The 23,594-nt window shown below is 39.4% G+C and overlaps 1 protein-coding gene across 1 annotated transcript in view; it reads left to right on the forward strand.

The window, feature by feature from the left end:
• LOC124285411 (dynein axonemal heavy chain 6-like) overlaps nucleotides 1–23,594 on the forward strand; it is a 102,217-nt gene that overhangs the window by 10,219 nt on the left and 68,404 nt on the right. Inside the window, exons 9-29 of the mRNA XM_046721635.1 lie at nucleotides 383–445; nucleotides 1,287–1,554; nucleotides 2,675–2,819; nucleotides 4,808–4,989; nucleotides 5,574–5,603; nucleotides 8,328–8,398; nucleotides 10,444–10,579; nucleotides 12,747–12,981; nucleotides 13,480–13,588; nucleotides 15,378–15,490; nucleotides 16,067–16,299; nucleotides 16,677–16,799; nucleotides 17,607–17,780; nucleotides 18,294–18,512; nucleotides 19,182–19,468; nucleotides 20,068–20,297; nucleotides 20,555–20,745; nucleotides 21,286–21,366; nucleotides 22,045–22,203; nucleotides 22,644–22,765; nucleotides 23,242–23,413. Coding sequence (XP_046577591.1) covers nucleotides 383–445; nucleotides 1,287–1,554; nucleotides 2,675–2,819; nucleotides 4,808–4,989; nucleotides 5,574–5,603; nucleotides 8,328–8,398; nucleotides 10,444–10,579; nucleotides 12,747–12,981; nucleotides 13,480–13,588; nucleotides 15,378–15,490; nucleotides 16,067–16,299; nucleotides 16,677–16,799; nucleotides 17,607–17,780; nucleotides 18,294–18,512; nucleotides 19,182–19,468; nucleotides 20,068–20,297; nucleotides 20,555–20,745; nucleotides 21,286–21,366; nucleotides 22,045–22,203; nucleotides 22,644–22,765; nucleotides 23,242–23,413 — 3,343 coding nt within the window. The remainder of the gene's footprint in view (nucleotides 1–382; nucleotides 446–1,286; nucleotides 1,555–2,674; nucleotides 2,820–4,807; nucleotides 4,990–5,573; nucleotides 5,604–8,327; nucleotides 8,399–10,443; nucleotides 10,580–12,746; nucleotides 12,982–13,479; nucleotides 13,589–15,377; nucleotides 15,491–16,066; nucleotides 16,300–16,676; nucleotides 16,800–17,606; nucleotides 17,781–18,293; nucleotides 18,513–19,181; nucleotides 19,469–20,067; nucleotides 20,298–20,554; nucleotides 20,746–21,285; nucleotides 21,367–22,044; nucleotides 22,204–22,643; nucleotides 22,766–23,241; nucleotides 23,414–23,594) is intronic.

Genomic DNA, 23,594 nt, shown 5'->3' on the forward strand with positions numbered 1-23,594 from the left:
GGGGGGTGGGGTAGGTGGATATTTTGTTCTGGGGAGGTAGGTGGGTCATCAATTTTATGCACATGTACTAGGGGGACAGCAATTATTTTACATACAAATATTTAAAATTATGCTTAAAATTATGGGAAGGGTAGGGGGGGGGGGATAATTGATTTATGCATGATATGCAGGGGGGGTACTTACTTTGTTTATACATTTTAGGGGGTCATTCACATTGTACATGCTTCTCCGTAAAAATCATGATGACCCGCCCCTAGCCATAAATTATGAATGGTCCCTAAGGTGCCATATTTGTTGTACCTCCCATATATTAGTCACTATATAATTTATTCCTTGTTTTGTGGTCTTTTGTGTGAATAACTACTGTATCATCTCTTTGCAGGCAGTGGAAGACATTCAAACAATGGAGAAGAAATATTCGACATCAGAAAAACTCTGGAAGCAGGTAATGAGATTTCTATATCAGAAATGATGTTTGTGGAGACACTGGAGAGGTATTCTGTATTTTTGTCCCCCGCCACAATGTGGAATGGAACAGGGGACTATATATTCAGGATCGTCTGTACGTACGTATGTACGTTCCAGTTCTTGTTAACATTAATCTCATGACCTGTTGTACCAAATGTCTTCAAATTTGGTGACAGCCTACATTGGGGTCGATTTGGGTGATCATGACCTTTTCTTCAAGGTCACCAAGACACTTTGACCACTTGTCAAACGCTTGTTAAGGCGATATCTCATGCACTGTTGTACCCAATGTCTTCAAATTTAGTGACAACCTACATTGGGGGATTACGCAGACACCACTGGATTTGGGTGACCTTGATCTTATCTTCAAGGTCACCACGACACTTTGACCACTTATCAAACTTATGTAAACACGTTATCTCATAAAAACCAATGTCTTCAGTTAGATATTCCTTGCTAATATAAGATATGTGCTGTATGACACAAAGTAAAGTATTGCTTCAACAGTATTACTGTCATGTCACTTTGTTCTGTTTTTTTAGGCAAGGCAAGGCAACTGAAGAAAAACAACACAAAGTGCAAATTTTCCCTCAGTGGTGCACCTTTTTAGTGTAGATGCCTTGGAATTAACCTTTGTCATTTTATTTTTCTCTATGAACCATCTGTAACTTTTGAGATCAAATGTGCTGCTTCGATGCAATGCTTTGGTACCTGGAATTTAGAAGTCTCTCTAGTGACTTCCTATAGTCAGATCTTCACTCTGAGTAGTAAGTCAAACTTTTAACGAAATGTGTGTAACGTTCATTTATTGATCCTAGGAACTGCCTGTACAAGTCTCTGTTCATGGCCAATGAGGTGCTCCAGGGATGTCTGATCCATGTCCGGTATCTGTGTCAGGCTGCCAAGGGGATCTCGGGGAAGGAGCTGGACACTGCTAGTGAGATCTCCTTGGTCAGCCTTGACCGCAGCAAGACACTGATGCTCCAGGACTTCAAGGCATGTCAGAGAGATCAAGGGGTCAAGGCCTTGGAGCAGCTCAGTCTTCTCAGGGACAAGATTATTGAGATAGTCTGGGAGTCCTGTGCTGTGAGTTATCTCCCTTGATTTGTGGATCTGTTGACCTTAATTTCCACAAATGTTGAACAATGTCAATAGCATTGGTCTTCCAAAACTTGCTTCAACTGGAAATATTACTTTGGTTAGAACAAGCAAAGTCGCCTTGCAGATATAGCTCTTATGAATTGCATCACAGTGCTTTGCAGACCAATGTGACATCATCTGCTGAGTTGCCTATTAAATGTCTTCATTACTGGGTAATTCCTCTACCACTGAAGCCGTTGCACTGTACTTTTGACACTAAAGACTCAGGTTTAAGATGTTGTGAAAATAGAGGAGTTGAGATATTAAGTCATACTTATGAGATTTGTAAGTAGAATTGTCTTTGTATGTTTTTATTGCTGATTATTACTAAATCGAATAGAAATTCAATAGCTATAATTATTAAGAGCTTTCTATTTTACAAACATTTCATGTAAAATGGTAGATCGACATCTGTTAGGTGACATGTACGCAGATACAGAACCAAGGATCATCACGCCAGGTGTAAGGGTGAGGGTTCTACAGCTTGGGTTGTCAGCATGTAACTGTTGTTCCACCGTCATCAGTACTACATGGATTTGAATACACATTGGTACATTCCTTTGTCATCCTTGAATACACATGAAGTGAGATAGGGGATACATGTTAACTGTGAGTCTGGTAATCTGGTAATAACCAGACTGTCTTGTTTCATTTTTATGTTTAAAAATAGTGACGAGGAACATTAGTGAATATATTAAACTCCTGATGTTCTACTTGCTCCTCTGAGAGCGTCCGCCCGGAGAGAGGAAGGTCGCGGGTTCGATCCCCGACCGCGTCATACCAAAAGACGTTAAAATATGGTAATTGTTGGTCCCTGCCTGGCGCTCGGCATTAATCGGTACAATAAGGACTGGTGGGCTCGGAGTCAGTATAATGTGTCTGAGTGGGGTATTCATGCTTCACTGCGGCATGGTAGCACTATAAAACCAGCTTAAGTCTGGGCTAGTACAAGCAGCCGCACATACACATACACACGCATGCACGTCGTCATATGAGACAAATATTCTCAAGCACGACGTTAAACCCAATTTCACCTCACCTCACCTCACTTGCTCCTCTGTATCAGACTGTGGCTGAAATGGAAGGGGTCACACAGGGCATCAGAGGTGACAGTCACAAGAAAGTCACCATCATCGTTCCCAAAAACATCACCGATGCCATGAAACAATCAAGAGGAACAACAAAGTCGGACAAGAAGGATCCCAAGAAAAGTGAGTTGAGACAGACACAGTTTATCCTGAAGATGATGCAAAGCAAATACTGTTAAATACACGTCTTTTAGACATACTTCATTTCAGCTTGAGACATATCTGTGTGAATTTTGGTAAATATGTGTACCAACAAAAAAGCCATGATAACTGGCATGTTTGGAGGGATGCTTCACTGAATGATGAGGCTAGTGGATGTGGCTAGTGTAAATGTATCATGTGATACTTCACGCTGTGCATACTGCTCCAAATTCAATTTATTTAGGGACAGGTTTTTAGATATAGGGATGTTGTGGGCTGGTGGGATTGGTTTCAGGATGGTGTCATATGTTGCTGACACCCCCCAGCCAATATTATACATGATTGAAATCAACAGGTAACCTTCCTCTTCACAAAACACACAAGATCTTTATATCTGTAAATAATATACCATGTAGGCATCACTTAAGTTCACTCTAATCCCATGTATAGCAGGGCTCCAGATAATTTTTCAACATCAGGAGTACGTACTCCTTATTTTTTCAATGCAGGAGTACTGGAAAAACATAAGAGCACATTCAGAGTACTGAATGGAATTTAATGGTGGATCAGTAACCTTGTGTTTCGTTTCATATACGCACCACAACATTGCTAGTCTTGTGTAAACAGGTCAATAAACAATAAAACAGTACTTTTTCAGATAAATACGTCTGTAAATGATTCTAAGACCGTACACCATTGCAGTGGTGCATATCTACTACGTTTTCAAATTTATTTCCTACCGTATCGTGCATATTTTTTATCCGTACATAAGCTGATACGGCCCTTATCTGGAGCCCTGTATAGTGTAATAAAGTACAGTTTTGCCCTGAGTTATTATATATAGTTAAACTTGCATAGTGAGGTCAATTCAGTGTGACGTAATGCAAAAGGTTGGAACTGTTGATCTTTGAGCAAAGCATCTAAGAATTTGATATATTGCTCTGAATATGCCATACAAACTTTGGCGACAAAACAATAATTCAGTATCTTGTCTAGTGCCTTCAAAAATATTAGTAGTAGTTGTGATATTAGTAGTGCATAATTGCTTTTCAAAGACTGACCTTGTTATACAGTTAAAGCAGCTAAATGTTTTGCTATCTTATGCACAGCATACTGCTTTTTGTCATTCTAATAAACATTCTAAAAGTATCCTTACAATCACAGTCCTTTTTATATGTCAGCATGATCAAGTGACAAGTTTAGGTGACATTTTGGTTTACAGGTTTACAGTTTTGACCAATAAGAGCCAAACATAAAAGTAGTGGTAGTATGTCCTCCTGAAATCATATATTATACTCATCTCTTTATGAATGACTGAATACTGTATGTATATTACTAACACCCTTACACTGATTCTACTGGCGATGGCTGTGTTAGGCAGGGCTTACATTACGTCCGTTTTTTTAACGCATGCGTTATGCGTTGCGTTTTTGCTCTTACACTATATGCGTGAATATGCGTTTTGAACATGCGTTACATGGCGGCCATAGCTGTGATGAGTATGGTGTTGGAGGAAGAGGAGGAATTCGAAGAAGAGGAGGAATTAATCACAACCACAGCAGTTATGTAAATAGTATTATATGGTATATTACTTAATATTTATGACATAGTTTAAGTCATATACAAACACATAAAGCATTCTGGAGTGATAAGTCATCCAATTACGAGGATTACATGTTACATTGGCTTGTTTCGTTCAAGAAATTACAAAATCAACTCACCGGAACTACTCACGTGTTGGCAAAATACCTTGTTAAAATGGCGTCATCAAGGGAATTCCCTCTGCGTTTCAAAATACTGTCAGACCTATTTTCAACGCAGCGCAGCGCAACGTACCCAAAACACGGACGTAGTGTAAGGTATAAATGATAAAATAACTGACTTGCGTTTTTTTGACGTAACTCACGACGCAACGCAAGAAAAAACGGACGTAATGTAAGCCCTGCCTTATAGAGTGTTGTGTTATATAGAAGACAGGCCGCTGTATGCTGAGATTGCCGAGTGGAGGAAGATCCTAGCACGACTGGCCTGCTTCCTGCGATCTATCGACTACCTCCTCATGGACGTGCTTCGCCACCTGGTGATGACAGCAGTGCAGCAGCTGCTGGAGCATTTCGTCGCATCATACAACATCGGCGACGAAGATGAACAGGTACTTAAACATTTTATTTCATGTTATGTTAATGAAAACCAACAGGCACAGAATATTTTCTGGCATACATACAGTAACTAACCTATCACCCAAACTTGATCAGTCTGGAGTCTGCATTTGTTGTAGAAACCTTCAGAAATATATTTGTTTAAATATATATTTTTTACAGTATTATTATCCATCTTAAAGATTCTGTCTATTAGTATGTAATTCATTACAATCCTCAGGGTCCTCAATCTTTCTTCAGGGTCATGAGTGACCCTGTTATAGAAGGCTTCAAAATTTGCTGGACAGAGTTATGGCCCTTTGTTGTACCAGAAAGCTATGATCCGGTTGAACCCAAAATCTGCCCAGATCATGTTTCTTGGTTTGTCTGCCCCATACATGCTGTCAATGGTTTCACCAGAGTGGTAAACATATAAGACCTGAGACAGATGTGCACACATTAATTCACTCACTCAGTTTTTGTATTCTTTTCCACAGATCCAAAATGGCATCTCTCATGCCTTTATTATCTTTTCACGAAAGTAGAACTAGCTGTGTCAGGGGTTTCATTATAGCCCTTTATGTGTCTCTTTACTCAGATTGTGGATATGTCTCCCCGAAGTTTGAAGGTTTGAGGCTTTGAATCTTGCACATTTTATCCTAGATATATGTATATATATATATAAGACAGCTGTCCCACAATGCTTATTTCTTACCTTTCTTAGATCTGTCACTTTAACAAACTGTTCCTCTGTCCTACTTCTGAACTTCTACGATAGCTGATGCAAATATTTAGTGCTTCTTGAACACATGCTTAACAAATGTGTACATACTGCTGAACAAACTGAAGTCATAACCTGTCAACTGAACATGCAGATCTGCATAATCTGTGCAGTTGGTAACAACAGCAGTGGTGCATGGTTTGCTGATGGAGCGAACAGGTACAGGTGAGGAGTCAGTGTGATGCATTAATGCATCTATGTAACTCCACTTGCTCTGCATCATTCTACACCACAGTCTCCTGGTCAGTTTGTTGCATTCTTCCATGGAATGCCTACTCTCCCATTTTTTCTGAAGTTTGTTTGGCAGTGGATTGTTTATGCCTGTATGTCATTGCCCTCTTGTATCTCATGTATTGAATAATGTACATATCATACCGTGTGTTTATCATGTTTATACCTGTATTTTATGGTTATTACATACTGACATGTGTAACTCTATAGAGTATGTTTGTCACGTGTATGTCTGTATGATATAAATCATGTCCCTTGTATTAAGGTCATTTGAAAATTCTCTTTAAAGTGACCTGTTTTTCATCTGTTTTCATGTTCTTGACATCTGTTTTTCTGGCATATCTCCATCCTTAGTGTCCCAGTGTAGTATGTCTCCATTGTCTAATTATATATGCTGGATTAACTCACTGAATATCTTCACTCAAGCAAGGACATGTCATCTCTATCATAACTGTGCACAGAATTTAGCTGATTATCTATAGTACTGTATCAGTCAGAGCAGTCAATTAGCATGCTATGCTTGCAAATTGGTCCTGGAAATTTTGGATAACAAAATGGAGACTTATTACACTGTATGGTCTCAGTTGATCCCATGTTCCTGAGGAAAGGGGGTTACTGAGTAAAAGCTCAGTTTCCAGACTGGCAGAGTTGTGAGTTATATTTTTGCTGGAGTAACCATCTATAAATAGTCCAATCGAAATCATGTGACAGAATCATCATCTGGATTGTAAAGAAAATGGCGTTAGCTGTGCAGATTTGGATCAGTTGCAGGATTTAAAAAACATGTGTATTGAATACAACTGGGGTTTAAAAGATATTTTCCAGAATATTCATATTATTTGAACTTTCCAATGCACTTTATTGAGGCTGTACATGAGGAAAGACCTGTTTTCTTAAACTATAGATCTTGATGATCAATCTGATTGTATTTTCTGGGCTGTCATTTTGTTTAAAACAAATGCAAGTGATATGAGAGACCATAGGCAGATCCAGAGGGGGGGTGCAGGGGTGCGCGGTCCCCCTTTTGTGCTGAATGTTTGTTAAATGACCATTGAAACTCGGCAAAAATGAAGTGTGCACCCCTCCTTTTCTCAATAGTGTGCACCCCCCCTTTCTCAAAAAGCTGTATCCGCCCCTGGAGAGATGGGAGTCAGATTGGTCAGTCAGATTGATCAAGCTCTGGTTGCACTACCATCGAGCCTCAATTTCCAGCCTAGTTCACTAAGTGTGGAAACTGGACTTTATAGTCAGTTATCTCCCTTGCCTGGGGAAGATGGGAGGACCTATGTCAAATGTTCTAAGTATTTTTTAACATCAGACTGCTTCAAAATATATCCTTTTGACTAAACCTCCCCAGTACCTATATGTATGCATTCACTGAGCATAGAGAGTGGTCAAGTTAGTTTCCTTTTCATATAGTATGTACTAACAGTTGTATTTATTACAGTATTACATCTATACACCAATGCTTGTACTACCATTTTCCATACAATCTGTAGACTGTTCACACTACTAGATCTGCCTCATTACTTGCATGCAGCACTTCAGCCAGTGTTGTCAATGTGTATGATCACAGATCCACACAACAAGTTGTCATCAAACACAAGGAGTAAATTATCAAATGTTCACATATTTTATTTCTGCCAGCATGTCATGATATTTTATCATTTAGTATTTAAATAATATCACGAATAACTCTAATATGATGCTCAATTTTACATTCATATCAGCCGCAACTGATTCTGTGTATAATAAATCAAAAGTCCTTGTTCTTGATAACTCCTTTAGTCTTTCTGTTAAAGCCAACATTATACACACTTAATGTTAAGAAATGGCACTTAGATTGAGGCAGATATGCTGTTACCTCACCATGCATGGGGTCTTAACATTGGTAGGTGCCTCATTGGAATCAGATCTTCCACTCCATAAAGACTTGACAAACCATCCACAACAGGGCACATTGGGTGAACTGGGAGTGACTTGTAACCGTTAAATCATAGATATGTAGGTTTTAGAACAGATGTCAGAGTCCGAAACATTTTGCCTTTTTTACATTTTTCATTTTGTACAATCCATTAGCTGTTTCTGTTTCTCTTTTGCAAATTTCTATCCTTAAGTCAAAAGTTGATTCATTTTTTGTGTAGTGGCTATGGAATCATGTAAATGTTTGGAACTGACATTTTTTTAGATACGAAATCAGGAATTGTTTATCCTGAACTCCAATATTTCTTCTTCTTTGACAGGGATAGGTAGGTATCAATGTGGAGTAAAGGTCTGATTTTAATGAGACAGCTAACATTGTATACCTGGTGACTGACGTGTCTGCTGGGTGTGTTGTAGGACTCACAGAGTGACTCAGAGTCTGTCAGGACAGATGCCAGCTATAGGCCCAGCTACATATCATCACAGAGGTAAGAGCGAGTGCATACTTCGGGCAAGTTGGGTGTGTGAACACCCTTGGGGGCAGGGGTCTGTACTTGTAAACAGGCTGTAGGGTAGGGTCTATATTGGTGAATAGGCTGTGTTGTAAGGGGCTGCATTAGGGACAGGTCTGTGAGGTAGGGTCTGTATTGGTGAACAGGCTGTGATGTAGAGTCTGTATTGGTGAACAGGCTGTGATGTAGGGTCTGTATTTGTAAACAGGCTGTGATGTAGGGTCTGTATTTGTAAACAGTCTGTGATGTAGGGTATGTATTTGTAAACAGGCTGTGATGTAGGGTCTGTATTTGTAAACAGGCTGTGATGTAGGGTCTGTGTTTGTAAACAGGCTGTGATGTAGGGTCTGTATTTGTAAACAGCCTGTGATGTAGGGCCTGTATTTGTAAACAGGATGTGATGTAGGGTCTGTATTTGTAAACAGTTTGTGATGTAGGGTCTGTATTTGTAAACAGGCTGTGAGGTAGGGTCTGTATTTGTAAAGAGTCCGTGGGGTAGGGTCTGTTTTGGTTTTTTTTGTAAACAGTCCATGTAGTAGAGTCTGTATTTGTAAACAGGCTGTGATGTAGGGTCTGTATTTGTAAACAGTCTGTGATGTAGGGTCTGTATTTGTAAACAGGCTGTGATGTAGGGTCTGTATTTGTAAAGAGTCCGTGGGGTAGGGTCTGTTTTTTGTTTTTTTGTAAACAGTCCATGTAGTAGAGTCTGTATTTGTAAACAGGCTGTGATGTAGGGTCTGTATTTGTAAACAGGCTGTGATGTAGGGTCTGTATTTGTAAACAGGCTGTGAGGTAGGGTCTGTATTTGTAAAGAGTCCGTGGGGTAGGGTCAGTTTTTTGTTTTTTTTGTAAACAGTCCATGTAGTAGAGTCTGTATTTGTAAACAGGCTGTGATGTAGGGTCTGTATTTGTAAACAGGCTGTGATGTAGGGTCTGTATTTGTAAACAGTCTGTGATGTAGGGTCTGTATTTGTAAACAGGCTGTGATGTAGGGTCTGTATTTGTAAAAAGTCTGTGGGGTAGGGTCTGTTTTTTGTTTTTTTGTAAACAGCCCATGTAGTAGAGTCTGTATTTGTAAACAGTCTGTGATGTAGGGTCTGTATTTGTAAACAGGCTGTGATGTAGGGTCTGTATTTGTAAAGAGTCCGTGGAGTAGGGTCTTTTTTTTTTATTTTGTAAACAGTCTATGTAGTAGAGTCTGTATTTGTAAACAGTCTGTGATGTAGGGTCTGTATTTGTAAACAGGCTGTGATGTAGGGTCTGTATTTGTAAACAGGATGTGATGTAGGGTCTATATTTGTAAACAGTCTGTGATGTAGGGCCTGTATTTGTAAACAGGCTGTGATGTAGGGTCTGTGTTTGTAAACAGGCTGTGATGTAGGGTCTGTATTTGTAAACAGGCTGTGATGTAGGGTCTGTATTTGTAAAGAGTCCGTGGAGTAGGGTCTGTTTTTTGGTTTTTTGTAAACAGTCCATGTAGTAGAGTCTGTATTTGTAAACAGTCTGTGATGTAGGGTCTGTATTTGTAAACAGGCTGTGATGTAGGGTCTGTATTTGTAAACAGGATGTGATGTAGGGTCTATATTTGTAAACAGTCTGTGATGTAGGGCCTGTATTTGTAAACAGGCTGTGATGTAGGGTCTGTGTTTGTAAACAGGCTGTGATGTAGGGTCTGTATTTGTAAACAGGCTGTGATGTAGGGTCTGTATTTGTAAACAGGCTGTGTTGTAGGGTCTGTATTTGTAAACAGTCTGATGTAGGGTCTGTATTTGTAAACAGGCTGTGAGGTAGGGTCTGTTTTTGTAAATATGGTGTGGGGTAAAGGGCTGCAAGGTTTGTGAGGTAGGGTCTGTATTTGTGATCAGGCTGTGATGAAGGGTCTGTCTTAGGTTTGAACACTGGATGAGGTATTAACTTTTTTTAATTAAGTGTGAAATTGAAATTTTGTTTGGTGGATTGTTTTGTAAAGAAAATTCAAAAGAACTTGAATTGTTTTATTTTCATTAACCTCTAACCTTCAGACGAATATCAGTCGAGTCCAACCTTACTCCAAAGACATCCGCCCGACCAGTGGAAGTGACCAAGAGTGGCTATATCATCCCCCAGTACGACTTTGACCAACCAGAGGAGGAAACAGGACCACCTGACATTGACCAGGTCAGAATTTGCACCAACCTCTTCACCATCAAATGTACCAATGGGATTCTAGTATAGAACAGTTCCCCAGCAACCTATACTGGTTGTAAGAGGCAACCAAGAGGTAATGCGCATGCCATCATACCCCAGTGGTGTGGATATTGGCTCACAGTATTAATCACAGGACTGTCTGGCCCAGACCTGATTATTTCCAGGTTGTCATCATATAGCTGGGATATTGCTGACTGAGTGCTACGTTAAACAACAGACACATACTTACTATTGAATGTCCTCTTTTAGTCAGAAAGAGATATCTTTACTCTGTTTTAACCTTGTGTTAGAGCCCATAGAAGTTCTAGGACCATTCTACAGTCTTGAATGAAATGTAAAATCTGTTGTTTTAAGATAGTATTGGTGGCAATGTTTGGTTATGTAAATACAATGTATGTAATTCAATAAGTGATATGGTAAAAATGACTTTATGGTTGTTTTTCTTGTATTTATGCTGCAACCAAACTAAAAGGGTTTGGGAACATTAGGATTTGTTACCCACTGTTTCCCACACAGCGGGGGCTGTGACCCTCCAGTGCATCCCAGTGCCCATAGGGTACTTCCTGTAATAGCAGCTCTGGGTGCTGTTGTACAAAGCAGCCTTAGCACTACTCCAGTCATAAGTTTATGTTAAAGTATGGGAGTTACGGTCACCTTAGCGCTAAGACTATGTTAAGGTATGGGAGTTACGGTCACCTTAGTGCTAAGACTATGTTAAGGTATGGGAGTTACGATCACCTTAGCGCTAAGACTATGTTACGGTATGGGAGTTACGGTCACCTTAGCGCTAAGACTATGTTAAGTTATGGGAGTTACGGTCACCTTAGCGGTAAGGCTACCTTAAGTCTATGTTAAGGTATAGGAGTTACTGTCACCTTAGTGCTCAGATCACTCTGTACAACGGCACCAGGTCTTTGACACCTAGTCACTGTGGCCTCCCAGTACCCAACATTATATAAGGGATGAAACAGTCAGTCTGATGAGAACAACTACATGTGAAACTAGTTACTTATATAACAGTCTAGGTCATTACAGCTGAGAAACAGTCCCAGTGTCGGTTCATATACATAGATTTTGGCCATTTATGAACATCTTGAAAGTTTGGTTGTATTATGTATTCATTGTGTTATCTAAAAACTATACATGAGAATTTGCCAGTTATATCATGGACTTACTTTTGTTTACAGATTGGTGTATCTGTAAAACATGGTAAACATGCATGTTTTCACAATATGACCACCTTGCTAGATCAGATGTATGTTTCACTATAAATTGCAAATACATGTACACAATTCACTGAGTATATTTAAAGATATTCTGTAGTCTTCGTTAACCTTTGGCACATTCTTGCAGCTTTGTAGATGGATGTCAAATGCAATAAGCATGAGCTATGTTGAGATGCTCTTTTCGGAAAGGATAAACATGATTCATTCACAAAATATATGTTTCACTATTTCAACTGCTTGTGCACATTCACTCACTATAATATGTGATCTGTAGTTTTATAGCTGCCAGTTTCCTGTTGGTAATCGCAGTAATATTAATTGCTACTTTTTGTACTGTACCTAAAAAGTAGAGGACTGTTGTCAAGGTATGCGTAGGTATTTATGTTTAATGGTCATATATTATAGGGTAGGGGCCAGTGAGGTTAAGGGTGGGTCATATATTATAGGGGAGGGGCCAGTGAGATTAAGGGTGGGTCTTAAAAACATAACACTGTATGTGGCAGGAATCATCATACTTAATCAAACTGAAAGACTCAAGATTGAACATTTTGTTTTAGGGTGCCCTTACTGAAAAAATGATGATTGATTCAATCATAAAATAACAATGCAATTTGATTGAAAGGCTATTTTTATCTTTGTTTTATTTAAACAGGACTCAAAACAATTTTCTATCAAACAAATGGATCTTAGTGTCCAACAAACAATTCCTTGGTATTTATCATTGTAGAACATAATCCATAATGTAAACCGACAAATACCTAACTGAAAGTCTCTTCAAAGGAATTAAACCTTTATTAATGATGATGTTTTGATTGCTTATGATTTTTGGAAATTTCTGAAATATTAGCTCTTATAGCCTAAAACATCTGTCAAGCTAGATGTCTCTTTCATGTGTCATGTATGTCTATCAGGTCCTGGAGGAACTGAAGCACAAGGAGATAGTGGAGGAGATTGTGGCCCCTGTGTTCCATGTCTCCCTTGTCCTCAACGTCCCCAAACCATCCACTGGACAGTCTACACGGAGACAGAGCTCTCCACGACATCACATCCGTAGCCCACAAGGCAGGCGAAGCAGCAGTTTCAACAGAGACGAGAAAGCTGTCAAAAAGAAGATTGTCAAGTTTCCTGATGAGGATCCTATCTCTGGTAAATAGCTACATGAGGAAAGAAACGCTCTTATGCTCTTATGTTACCAATACTAGGGGAGGTGGGGTAGCCTAATGGTTAAAGTGTTCGCTTGTCATGGTGAAGACCTGGGTTCGATTCTCCACATGGGTACAATTTGTAGTCTCCAAATGCTGGAGTAATGCTAAAAGCTTTGTAAAACCTCACTTACTCACTCACTCACTCACTCACTCACTCACTCACTCACTCACTCACTCACTCACTCACTCACTCACACACTCTCACTCACTCACTCACTCACTCACTCACTCACTCACTCACTCACTGTAAACAATACTGATGGCATGATCCACTAATCAGGGGTCTGAATCCAAGATTCACATCGATGATGATTTTGGAGCCAAGATCTATATCACTTTAAACTTCCTTCCCTTATGACAAGCCACACAATATATCAGTACTGTTCCAAGCAGAGCCAGCTATAACATGAAGTGACTATGATGTATGTGTTGTGTGCAGAGAGCGAGAGTGACTACCTGAGTGGGTCTGATGAGGAGGACCAGCACTACTCAGAGGAGGAGGAGGAGGACCCCACTAGGAACAGATTTGCCTACAAAGAGGAAGTCAAGTGAGTAGCAGGGGAACACTACTCTCAGATGTACTCAAGTTTATTAACTCTTGTAAAGAAAGTAAACAAGGAGCTTTATGTTATTATTGAATAATGCTCAAATTATATGTTAAAATCCATAATCAACTGTAACCATCCCTTATCTCCCCTGAAAGTGGGGATAATGAAAGTTATTCACTCTTAAGTTTAGCAACAGTTTAGCATAAGGAACATGTAATGAACTGAATGCATTACAGTGCTTCATTATGGTAATTGTCGGAAAGGTATCAGGATCTGGTATCACGTGATAAGGCCTTCCCCACACTCAGTAAATGTTACGGTATCACATGATATCTGATCGTAGGTATTGATGTATGATGACTTCTGGCTCATGGTGCCATTCTACAAAACAGCCTTAGTGCTATGGTTGTAGCAAGTCCATGTTAAAATATGGGAGTTACGATCACCTTAGAGCTAAGATGGTTTTGTACAATGGCACAGTTTACATGGCTGGAATGTTGCTAAATGTTATGTAGACCCTAGCCTTCTCACCGGAAATGGTAGTGAAGGGTCAGCTTCTTCTAAATTAATTATGAAAATTGTTTTCCTGACCCCCAAAGGCATCAGGCAATGCTTATAATATCACTCACTTGTTTGATTCATCCAGACTCAATTGTTTACAGGCTGTTGTCACAAAACCATATTGCTGTGTGCTGGGTTATATATACTTCCCATTATAGGTTTAGACTCACTTAAACCACTCACTATATGTTATGCATATATATATATATATGGTTACATCGAAGATTGATTTTGCCACTAACTTGGGGGATTCAACTTCAAACCTTATGCACGAGGATCATGCATCAAATTGCTGAAAAGCATGTGCAAATATCATGCATGTGAACAGCTGCGTTTTGGTGTAAAGTTTTGTTAAGAATTCGCCAATTTTCACTGATTTTTATCATTTATGGAACTCATGACAATAATCTTTTCAACGTTACAAATTTGTTTTACAATACATCAGTTTATGTGTGAACAGTACCTTTAAACAGTATGGAATATTTTGCAAAATTTAGCTTAGAACAGTTGCCTGAAGTAAGTGGCTATGTTTACACTACACTATACTAGTGAAGTATATAAAATAACAGTAAACAGTTATATATACACATGTATGTTTATACATGTAGTTATATCTGGAAGTATGATGTTTCAATACTGTTTGTAAGTATATATACAGTGAAGCCTCGTTAATCCAGACGGTTGCGTTTCTCAGCAAATTCGTCCGGATTGCGGATAGTCCGGACTACTGAATCAAGACCCAAGTTCAAGCAAGAGTTGCTTCCCTTACTATTACAAAAACGACACGAATCTGGATAAAACAAATAAGCATTTAATGTTAAGCTTATAAAACAATGAATAGCAAGCACAACAATAATCTATAGTCATAGCAAAAAGTCTTTCATTGTTGTTTGTGTTCGTTTAACCTTCCTCATTGAATTCATCACATGAATAATTTGTTATGGTTCGTGAACACGACTTACAGCGTCCGGACTGTGAAGCAATTTACTGTTTATTTTACTGATTGGTTACAGCTACTTACCGTCCGGTTCCGGAAGCCGAATTTCCGGATTATCGAGGCAAATTAAATAGGCATAGATTGGTAACGAGCTAAAATCGTCCGGGAGGCGAGACATCCGCATTATCGGAGTCCGGACTAACGGGGCTTCACTGTAGCTGTGTCCAAAGCTACCGGTCAGTAATTATGACTGCCTTATGTGAATATGGTTTCTACATATTAATGTTTCAGAGACTCCTCTCCCCGACAAGATCTATCTACATCTTATGTCAGCCTGTCACCTACTGAGATGGACTTTAAGACCAGTGTCTTCGACCTCATAACTGGCTTTGAAAACACCGTTGGTAAGTTGTTTGAAAGAATGAATCATGTATAAATGATGTTTTGTTAGCAGTGTAGGCAAAAAGAAAGGTGAATGTGAATAGTTGTAAACGTGTGTGTCTGAAAATGATATTATTTTATTTGGCATCACAATGTTGTGTGGTATGTTTAGCTAGGTCAATAATTGCTAAGGAAATTGACATTACTTACCTGTTCACAGAGTAGCAATTGTTCTTGTATTAGATGCAATATGCAGTAGATTCAATTAGAAAATGTACAGTCTTGATTTCTTACCTAGCATTGAGCATTCCAGGTAACAGTATGTCAGGCAAGGCAAATAAATAAAACAGTTGGTGTCACTGAACTTGTCAGTTGTGACTCGTTAAATATCCCCATCTTGCGGTGACTTTATTATAGCAGTTTGGAACCATTCTTGATATTTTCACAGGCTGATGTTATACAGCAGGAATATTACTGAGTGTTTTGTGTTTTTCTTCCACTAAACTTTCACAGAAAAGGTTATAAGAATCAGTTCAACCTGTCAAATAAGACTTAGTGCTTTCGTACACTTTACATGCTCGCCCATATTTTCTTCACAGCAAAAGTAGTCCCAATGTTACGAGAACCAAAGCTAGCTGTCTTCTACTCTCCTCCCAAACATGACCTACGGCTCAGGTTTGATGAGGAAGAGGAAGAAGAGAGAAGAGAGCTACAGATGCCTTGGCCGGACATTGACCTTCTACTTCGGGATGATCCCAAGTACCAGAAGATGCTGGCCGAGATCTCATCCTATGTCCACATGGAGTTGGAGCTGGTCAAGCAGTTCTCCACGGTAATACCCTTGACCTCATTTGGCAAAGCAGTCCCAGTTTTACAATTGTTGGAACTCTTATACCCTACATAGACATATTACTGAGATGGCTATTTCAGAGCTGGAACACAAATCTACACAGACTTTATGACCTATTTCTGAAAATGTCCATATAAATGTACTGAGAATACCCTACAGGAATCCAGGTTATAGTTTTCCTACCAGATGTCTTGATGGATTAGTGATTATCCTTGGTGATTTGCTGTATTGCATGCCTTTGTACCCCAATCAGTCACAGGTTAGCCTGGTCCATGCCTGATTAATTCCATTTTTATATATGGTTTGAATTTTTAACATTTGATTTTGTTTTCTTTGATGATGTGAATATTTCTTTCTAGAACTATGTCCAGTTTTGTACAATGGTGGACCAGTCTCGGTCTATGGATGTGGAGGAGTCAATGGCCAAGAGGAACTGGTCAACTGAGGAGTTCAACCATGTGCTGGCAGCACACACAGAGATGGTAAGACACTTCTTCACAACTGGCTATCAATGCTTGCTCAGGGCTAATCATATGTTAAGGCCTAAATGTCTTTGTTGTGTAGGTACTATGGATATACCAATAATGTACCAGCTGGTCAGCTTGGCTTCACTTCACTTTACCAAATGGTTAATGAAATGAATACTGTATTAAAGGATGTATACATTTTTCTATAGATGGGTTCATTATTAAAGGGTGCATTGTATGTGGAAAATGAATGCATATACAGTTAAAACATATTTAATAATAATTTAATACCTCTCTAATTAAATACAATTCCATATTACTGAATATACTTGAGCTACCTCCAATGTTTTCTTAGAATAGCGGATGGTGGGGTAGCCTAGTGGTTAAAGCGTTCGCTTGTCACGCCGAAGACCCGGGTTCGAATCCCCACATGGGTACAATGTGTTAAGCCCATTTCTGGTGTCCCCTGCCGTGATATTGCTGGAATATTGCTAAAAGCGGCGTAAAACTAAACTCACTAACTCACTCACTCTTAGAAAAGCATTTAAAAGTATAAAGTCATTTTTTGACACATGGTTTACAATAATTATTAGGTCATACAATATGAGTGAATCAGAAAATTTAATTTACATCTAAATGCGCAATTAAATACCTTTTTCATGAAATGTTGTCTCAAATTTGAGATTTCTCTCTTTATAAGTTGAGGTCCCACTGTGATCTTTTAGTCAATAGCTCATTTACTAAAATTTGTATCTACGCTGTCTCACTGTGTCATAATGTTTCACTTATGTTGCAGCATATGACAATTATGTTTCTGTCCAGGTGACAAGGATGAAGTATATGATCCTGAACCGGCGCATCTCCATGATCCAGGTGTCCATCACAGACTACTTTAACTCCTGTCTGCCCTATCCCCAGAAGATCATTGACGTCATACACAAACGGCTGCCAGTCACAGCCAACAAACGCAATGAAGACCTACTCTCCATCATAAAGGTAGTGTATTAGTTAGTATGGGAACAGATGACAAAATGTTGTATTTATTATGATGAATGGCGACAGCTTTTTTTAAACAGAAGGGATGAAATTAAAGGGGACCCCCAGTATGCTGTCTGCAAAAACTCGGAAACTTTGATACAAAACAATCTTTACTCTATACATACAACAATACTGACACTACCTAACATTTATATACAACCAATGTATATCAGAATTAAGGGCTTCATGTTGTAGACCCATAAACATTTGTTATTCCCCTGATTTGTCTGTTTCTAGTTTGTCACTGAACTGAACAATATTCCAGCTATGTGACAACTCTTGTGCCAGTAAGCAAGATACTGAAAGTAGTTTTATTATTACTGTATTGGTCAGTGATTTGAATCCCAGAAAATCATGATTTCTGATCACTGGTCTGGCAGCTTACAACCCATGACCTCGTACCTTTGAGTTCCCTTTGAGTACATAAACTCGACTTCCTCACAAGAAATAATTATGCCTGATGATTTACAGGGAGCATCAAGTCGACTGGACAAGCCGCCAGCATCGGTGGAGGAGTTTGTGGACCATCTGTCCTTCCTGGGTCGGATGTCTAACGAACTGGCGGCTCTAGAGAAGGAGTTCAACATTGTCAACAAACTGTTCACTATTGCCAAAGATTACTATGTTGTCATTGAACCTGAAGACCTTGCTCTGTATCAGACCCTGGGGCCCAGCTTCCAGCATCTGAAAGTAAGTGCAGATCACTGATATATATATAGCCAAGAAAGTCAAGAGGAGATTGTTATTAGATTTGTCATTCATCATCACTAAGCTCGTATTAAGCCAAGATGGCCATTTGTGATAACTTCTTTATCATATCCTGTTCATTTTATAACAAAAAAATGAAAATAGTAGCTTTAAAAGACACAAGGGTTAAAAATTTCCAAAGTCTCATGTAGACGTGTAGATGATAAACCACGTCATGGTTGTGTACACTCAACTTTGGCTAAGTGTCTCACATTCTTTTATTGTCCCCAAGTACCTATGGACAAAGAAAGCCATCAAGCACATTTCCTTTTTTGTACAATACATCAAGTACCAGTACACAGTCATAACGATAACCCAAGTTTTAGTGAATCATATTTATCGACAGTTTATGTACTTGTTTAATTTTAACAAGTATAATCAATGAAAAGTAAAATGCCTCCCACTGCACAAATATTTTTTAATATTTTGGATGAATCGTATGCATAATTTATAGTGGCCTAATGTTGTGATTTGTTTATTGAGTAGAATAGCTTCCATTCAGGAAATACTTGCCATGTATGCTGTTGGGACTTAGATGAAGAGTAATTCTCAGATGGTAGTAACATGTGACCTGGTTAACATGGTTACCATTCTGTCTGCCATTATTTTCAGTCCACAATTCTGTACTGTGAAGCCAAGAAGGACGATAATATCAGGAAATTCAGTTCTGACCTGGACTCCCTGATTATCAACATCAGGTCCAAACTGATGGACCTGAAGAATCGGGTGCGGGATCCTGAACTGCTGCATGCCGATACAATGGCTGTGACAGCGCTGGAGACCATCCGCTTCCTGCAGGACGAGGTACAGAACCTGTCGGTGAGAGCTCGCAGCTACGCCAGCTATCAGGAGAGATTTGGCAGTTCACTGTCACAGGCCAAGAACAGGTTCCTTGGCGAGTAAGTGCAAATGTAGTGAACATTGTTTCTCGATATCTCTGTCTGTGATAAAACACAGTGTATTATGCACCTCGTGTAGAAACCATCAAAATATGTGATGAACCTTGTCTATGGTATGATTGGGATGGGGAGAGTGGAGCATTGGAGTCTCAACCATTGGAAATTTGTTCAATAGAGAAACATATGCACCTTTGAATAACTGAGGCCAATTTTGTGTTCAGTCTAGACATCACCTCTAAAATACACGGGTCAATTTACTTTACTACTTTACTGACCTTTAAAGCTTTGACAGTCATTTAGTTTTGTACTAGTTTTTCTGTGTATCATAAGTGGTAAACTCATAATTGCCAAGAGAGGTCATTTTCAAAAAGAAGCCGAGGAAACAAACACAAGCAATTTTCTTGGAACATATTGTTAATCTAAGACAATGTTAGCCCTTAGTGTCGTTGACTTGAACTTCTGCATTCTGTTCATAAGAAAAACATATAAGAACAATAACCAAGATAAACTGTACCCTGTAAAACCTACAGGAAATACAGAACCTAAATGTTGTGGACTCGCATCAGTCATGACAGTGTTGAAACTATTCTCATTGTCAGGGAGTACATGTTGATGGACAAGAAGTCCGATGAAAGTGCCCAGGAGATCCAGGCTGACCTGTCTGAGATCGAGCGAGACCTGACACTGAGACGGCTACTGTGGCAGTCCCTGGAGGAGTGGACCAAGCTGCTGGATGAGTGGACGTCGACGTCATTCGACTCCATCCATGTGGAGTCTCTACAGAAGAATGTCAACAAGTTCACACAGACTGTGTACATGCTAGACAAAGGTGGGAATCAAGAAACTGCCCTCAGGATTCGAAAATTGGTTTACAACGATTGATAATTGCAGATTTTGGAGATTTTTAGAAATCTCCCTTAATGTGGCTGCTGCATTATGTGTTTACTCTTTGAATCAAGTGAAAAAAATTTATAACTTTTGTTTGAAATTAATCTTGACATTTATTGAAAATTAAAAACGTGAAGTTTAAGCAGGTTAGGTTTTGCCTGAAGATAGTTGACACTGACCCTAAATGTTCCCCTACAGGGCTCCCCCACAATGAGGTGTTGCCTCGTCTCAAGGAGAAGGTGATGGACTTCAAGCAAGGCATGCCTGTGATCACCAGTCTCCGCAACCCGTCCCTCCGAGCCAGGCACTGGGAGATCATAGAGAAGATCATCAACAAAGTCATCGTTAGGGACAAGTCCTTCACACTGGGCAACCTGCTAGATATGAATGTAAGCAATACAGTTATGATTTAGAGGAACACATTTGATGGGTAGACAAATTCTTAATTGCAATAGATGCGACCTGTGAACATCCTAACACCGTTATCAACTGACTGAGTTTGGTTTTACGCCGCTTTTAGCAATATTCCAGCAATATCACGGCGGGGGACACCAGAAATGGGCTTCACTCATTGTACCCATGTGGGGATTCGAACCTAGGTCTTCGGTGTGACGATCCAACGCTTTATCCACTAGACTACCCCACCGCCCTGCACCGTTATCAAGCAAGTGATACACAACATTATGCACAAGGGGAAATATATACATGAAGGGTATTTGAGTTTATACAATTGAAGGGGTTGATGTACAGGATGTTGACATTACTGATGCTTGTTGTGATGACACATACTGATTGAAGCTAGATCAGCTGTCAGCTTCCACAAAGAAAATTGTGTTCCCTCAGTTTTAACTTAAATGTTGTTTGTGGCTTTGAAACTTTGTTGCATGCATTTATATGGTTCATTGTGATGTGTGAGGCTGTTTCTACAGATATTCAAGCACAAGGAGAAGATCCAGGACATCTCAACTACAGCCAGTAATGAGGCTACCTTGGAGCTGATGCTGCAGAAAGTGAGGAACTCATCCCTTGTTAGGGGGGGGAAGTCATTTGGGGAAATCATAGTGAGAAATGTCACTGGGTTGTTTTGCTTGATGCTGATTGGTTAATGCATGCTACCATTCCTGGGTTTCATAATGTGCAGTTATCCTGACTCATATCGTACTGCAATCACAACAATGTGGCATCCTATCAATGTATTGTAACTAGCTGTTGGTGATGTCATAAATCGTTCATAATTGTTCACTGAAAATTTCACATCTCATGTGTTGACAGCTGATATGTTATTTGGTCATCAGTAAACAAAGAAATTGTTGTTACAAAAATAATCCATTGGTAACACATACACTTCAAGATGGGGAGTGCACAGCCCCCTTTTTGGGTAATTTACATGTTACCTGAACTCAAGGCCAATTTCATAACTTAGTATTTTGTTCAATTAACTTAACTTTTCAAAATTCTGACTTTGCATATTGAAATGTATTAGGTAACCCACTCAGAATTTCAGATTATCTGTCCCTTATGTTTATATTTCAAATGTTCCTCACTATGGCTTGGGTGATTAATTCATACATTTGTAATTCGTAGTAGATTGTAAACTTTCTCCAGACAATAACTAAACCTCATATGTTACTATCAACAGCAGATTCTAAGTAAATGATGACTCATCAACTTCCTTGTGTCTCTCGTAGATCATCGACTTGTGGCAGAACACAGATTTCCGTCTCTTGCCTCATGCTGGTCGAGACACCATCATCATCGCAGGGGCAGATGACATCATGGCCCAGCTTGAAGAGAGTCAGGTTACCGTGGGAACAATCCGTGGATCCCGATATGTCGGACCTATCAAGGTGAGGACAGATTGCAACACTGAGGTTGTATTTATCCAATGCTTAGTTTTTGTATATTGTTAAAAATGTTTGAATCATCATCATCATCCTTATCATCCTTATCACCATCATCATCATCATTATCACCATCTTCATCATCTACCTTCTTCTGTATTTCTTTGCAAATATATCAATCAATAGCAAATAAATAGAAATCCAGTTGTTAGGCAACAATTTTCAGTTTTTTTAATAAATGCATCATGGAACCAGAGCCGGAAGTCGCCAATCCAAAACAGATGATTTACTATCTGGAATGACTTGTTTATTGTTATCTATGGCTCATTTATAACCTGACAACAGATTGGCGGGGGTTGTTTCTGCAATTAAAACTTTCTTGTATTATGGTTTAATGTGCCCATGATGTACTAAAGTGTTATGCTTGATGCACCTGTATTGTACAGGCACAAGTGGAGGAATGGGAGCGGAAGTTACAGGTGTTCTCCCGCACACTGGATGAGTGGCTCAACTGTCAGCGCAACTGGCTGTACCTGGAGCAGATCTTCAGTACCCCAGACATACAGAGGTCAGCAGTTGATAGTACATTTGGAAACTCATGATCTTGTTATACAGGGCAGGGGGGAAGTTTGCATCATGGTTGATGCCTTGTCTCATGATTTAAAGGCCCACATTCATTTGCCAACATGGGTACAATAAGTGAAGCCCATTTTTGGTGTTGGAAATTATGTGCTGTCGTTTTTCTCAAGAGCTGTTGGTTGTTGGGTGACATCCCAGATTTAGGTTGATTTACTGTGTGAATGTATTTCCTACTTTATTTTTGAGATTTTGTATATGTGCTGTCGTTTTTCTCAAGAGCTGTTGGTTGTTGGGTGACATCCCAGATTTAGGTTGATTTACTGTGTGAATGTATTTCCTACTTTATTTTTGAGATTTTGTATCAATAAGCTTTAAGAAGTGTGTTGGAACATGTTTTTCTCAGTATTTTTGTTATACTTTTTTTGCACAATTATATTTGAAGAACATGAACCTGGTGTGTTGTAGACAACTGCCTAGTGAGTTCAAGCTGTTCACCCAGGTGGACAAGGCCTGGAAGGACATCATGCGCCGTGTAGAGGATCGACCCAATGCTCTCAAGTCAGCCATTGCTCCTGGAACCTTGGAAACACTGACGTCTGCCAACGCCAACCTGGAGAAGATTCACAAGTGTTTGGAGGTACACAGTAGTCACACACTGCCAGTTGGGAGCTTGATTACTATTTGATTATATGATACATGGGGAAAACTTTTTGAAAAAAAGGAAATGTGCATCTAGTGATCAGTAAGGCACCTTGCAGTCATGTTCTTTATGTCGGCCATGTTATGTTTCAAATGTTATTTACTATTGTCTGTATAAC

Source organism: Haliotis rubra, unplaced genomic scaffold (assembly GCF_003918875.1).
Source record: "Haliotis rubra isolate DU_JTF1 unplaced genomic scaffold, ASM391887v1 Scf36, whole genome shotgun sequence".
Classification (NCBI taxonomy): domain Eukaryota; kingdom Metazoa; phylum Mollusca; class Gastropoda; order Lepetellida; family Haliotidae; genus Haliotis; species Haliotis rubra.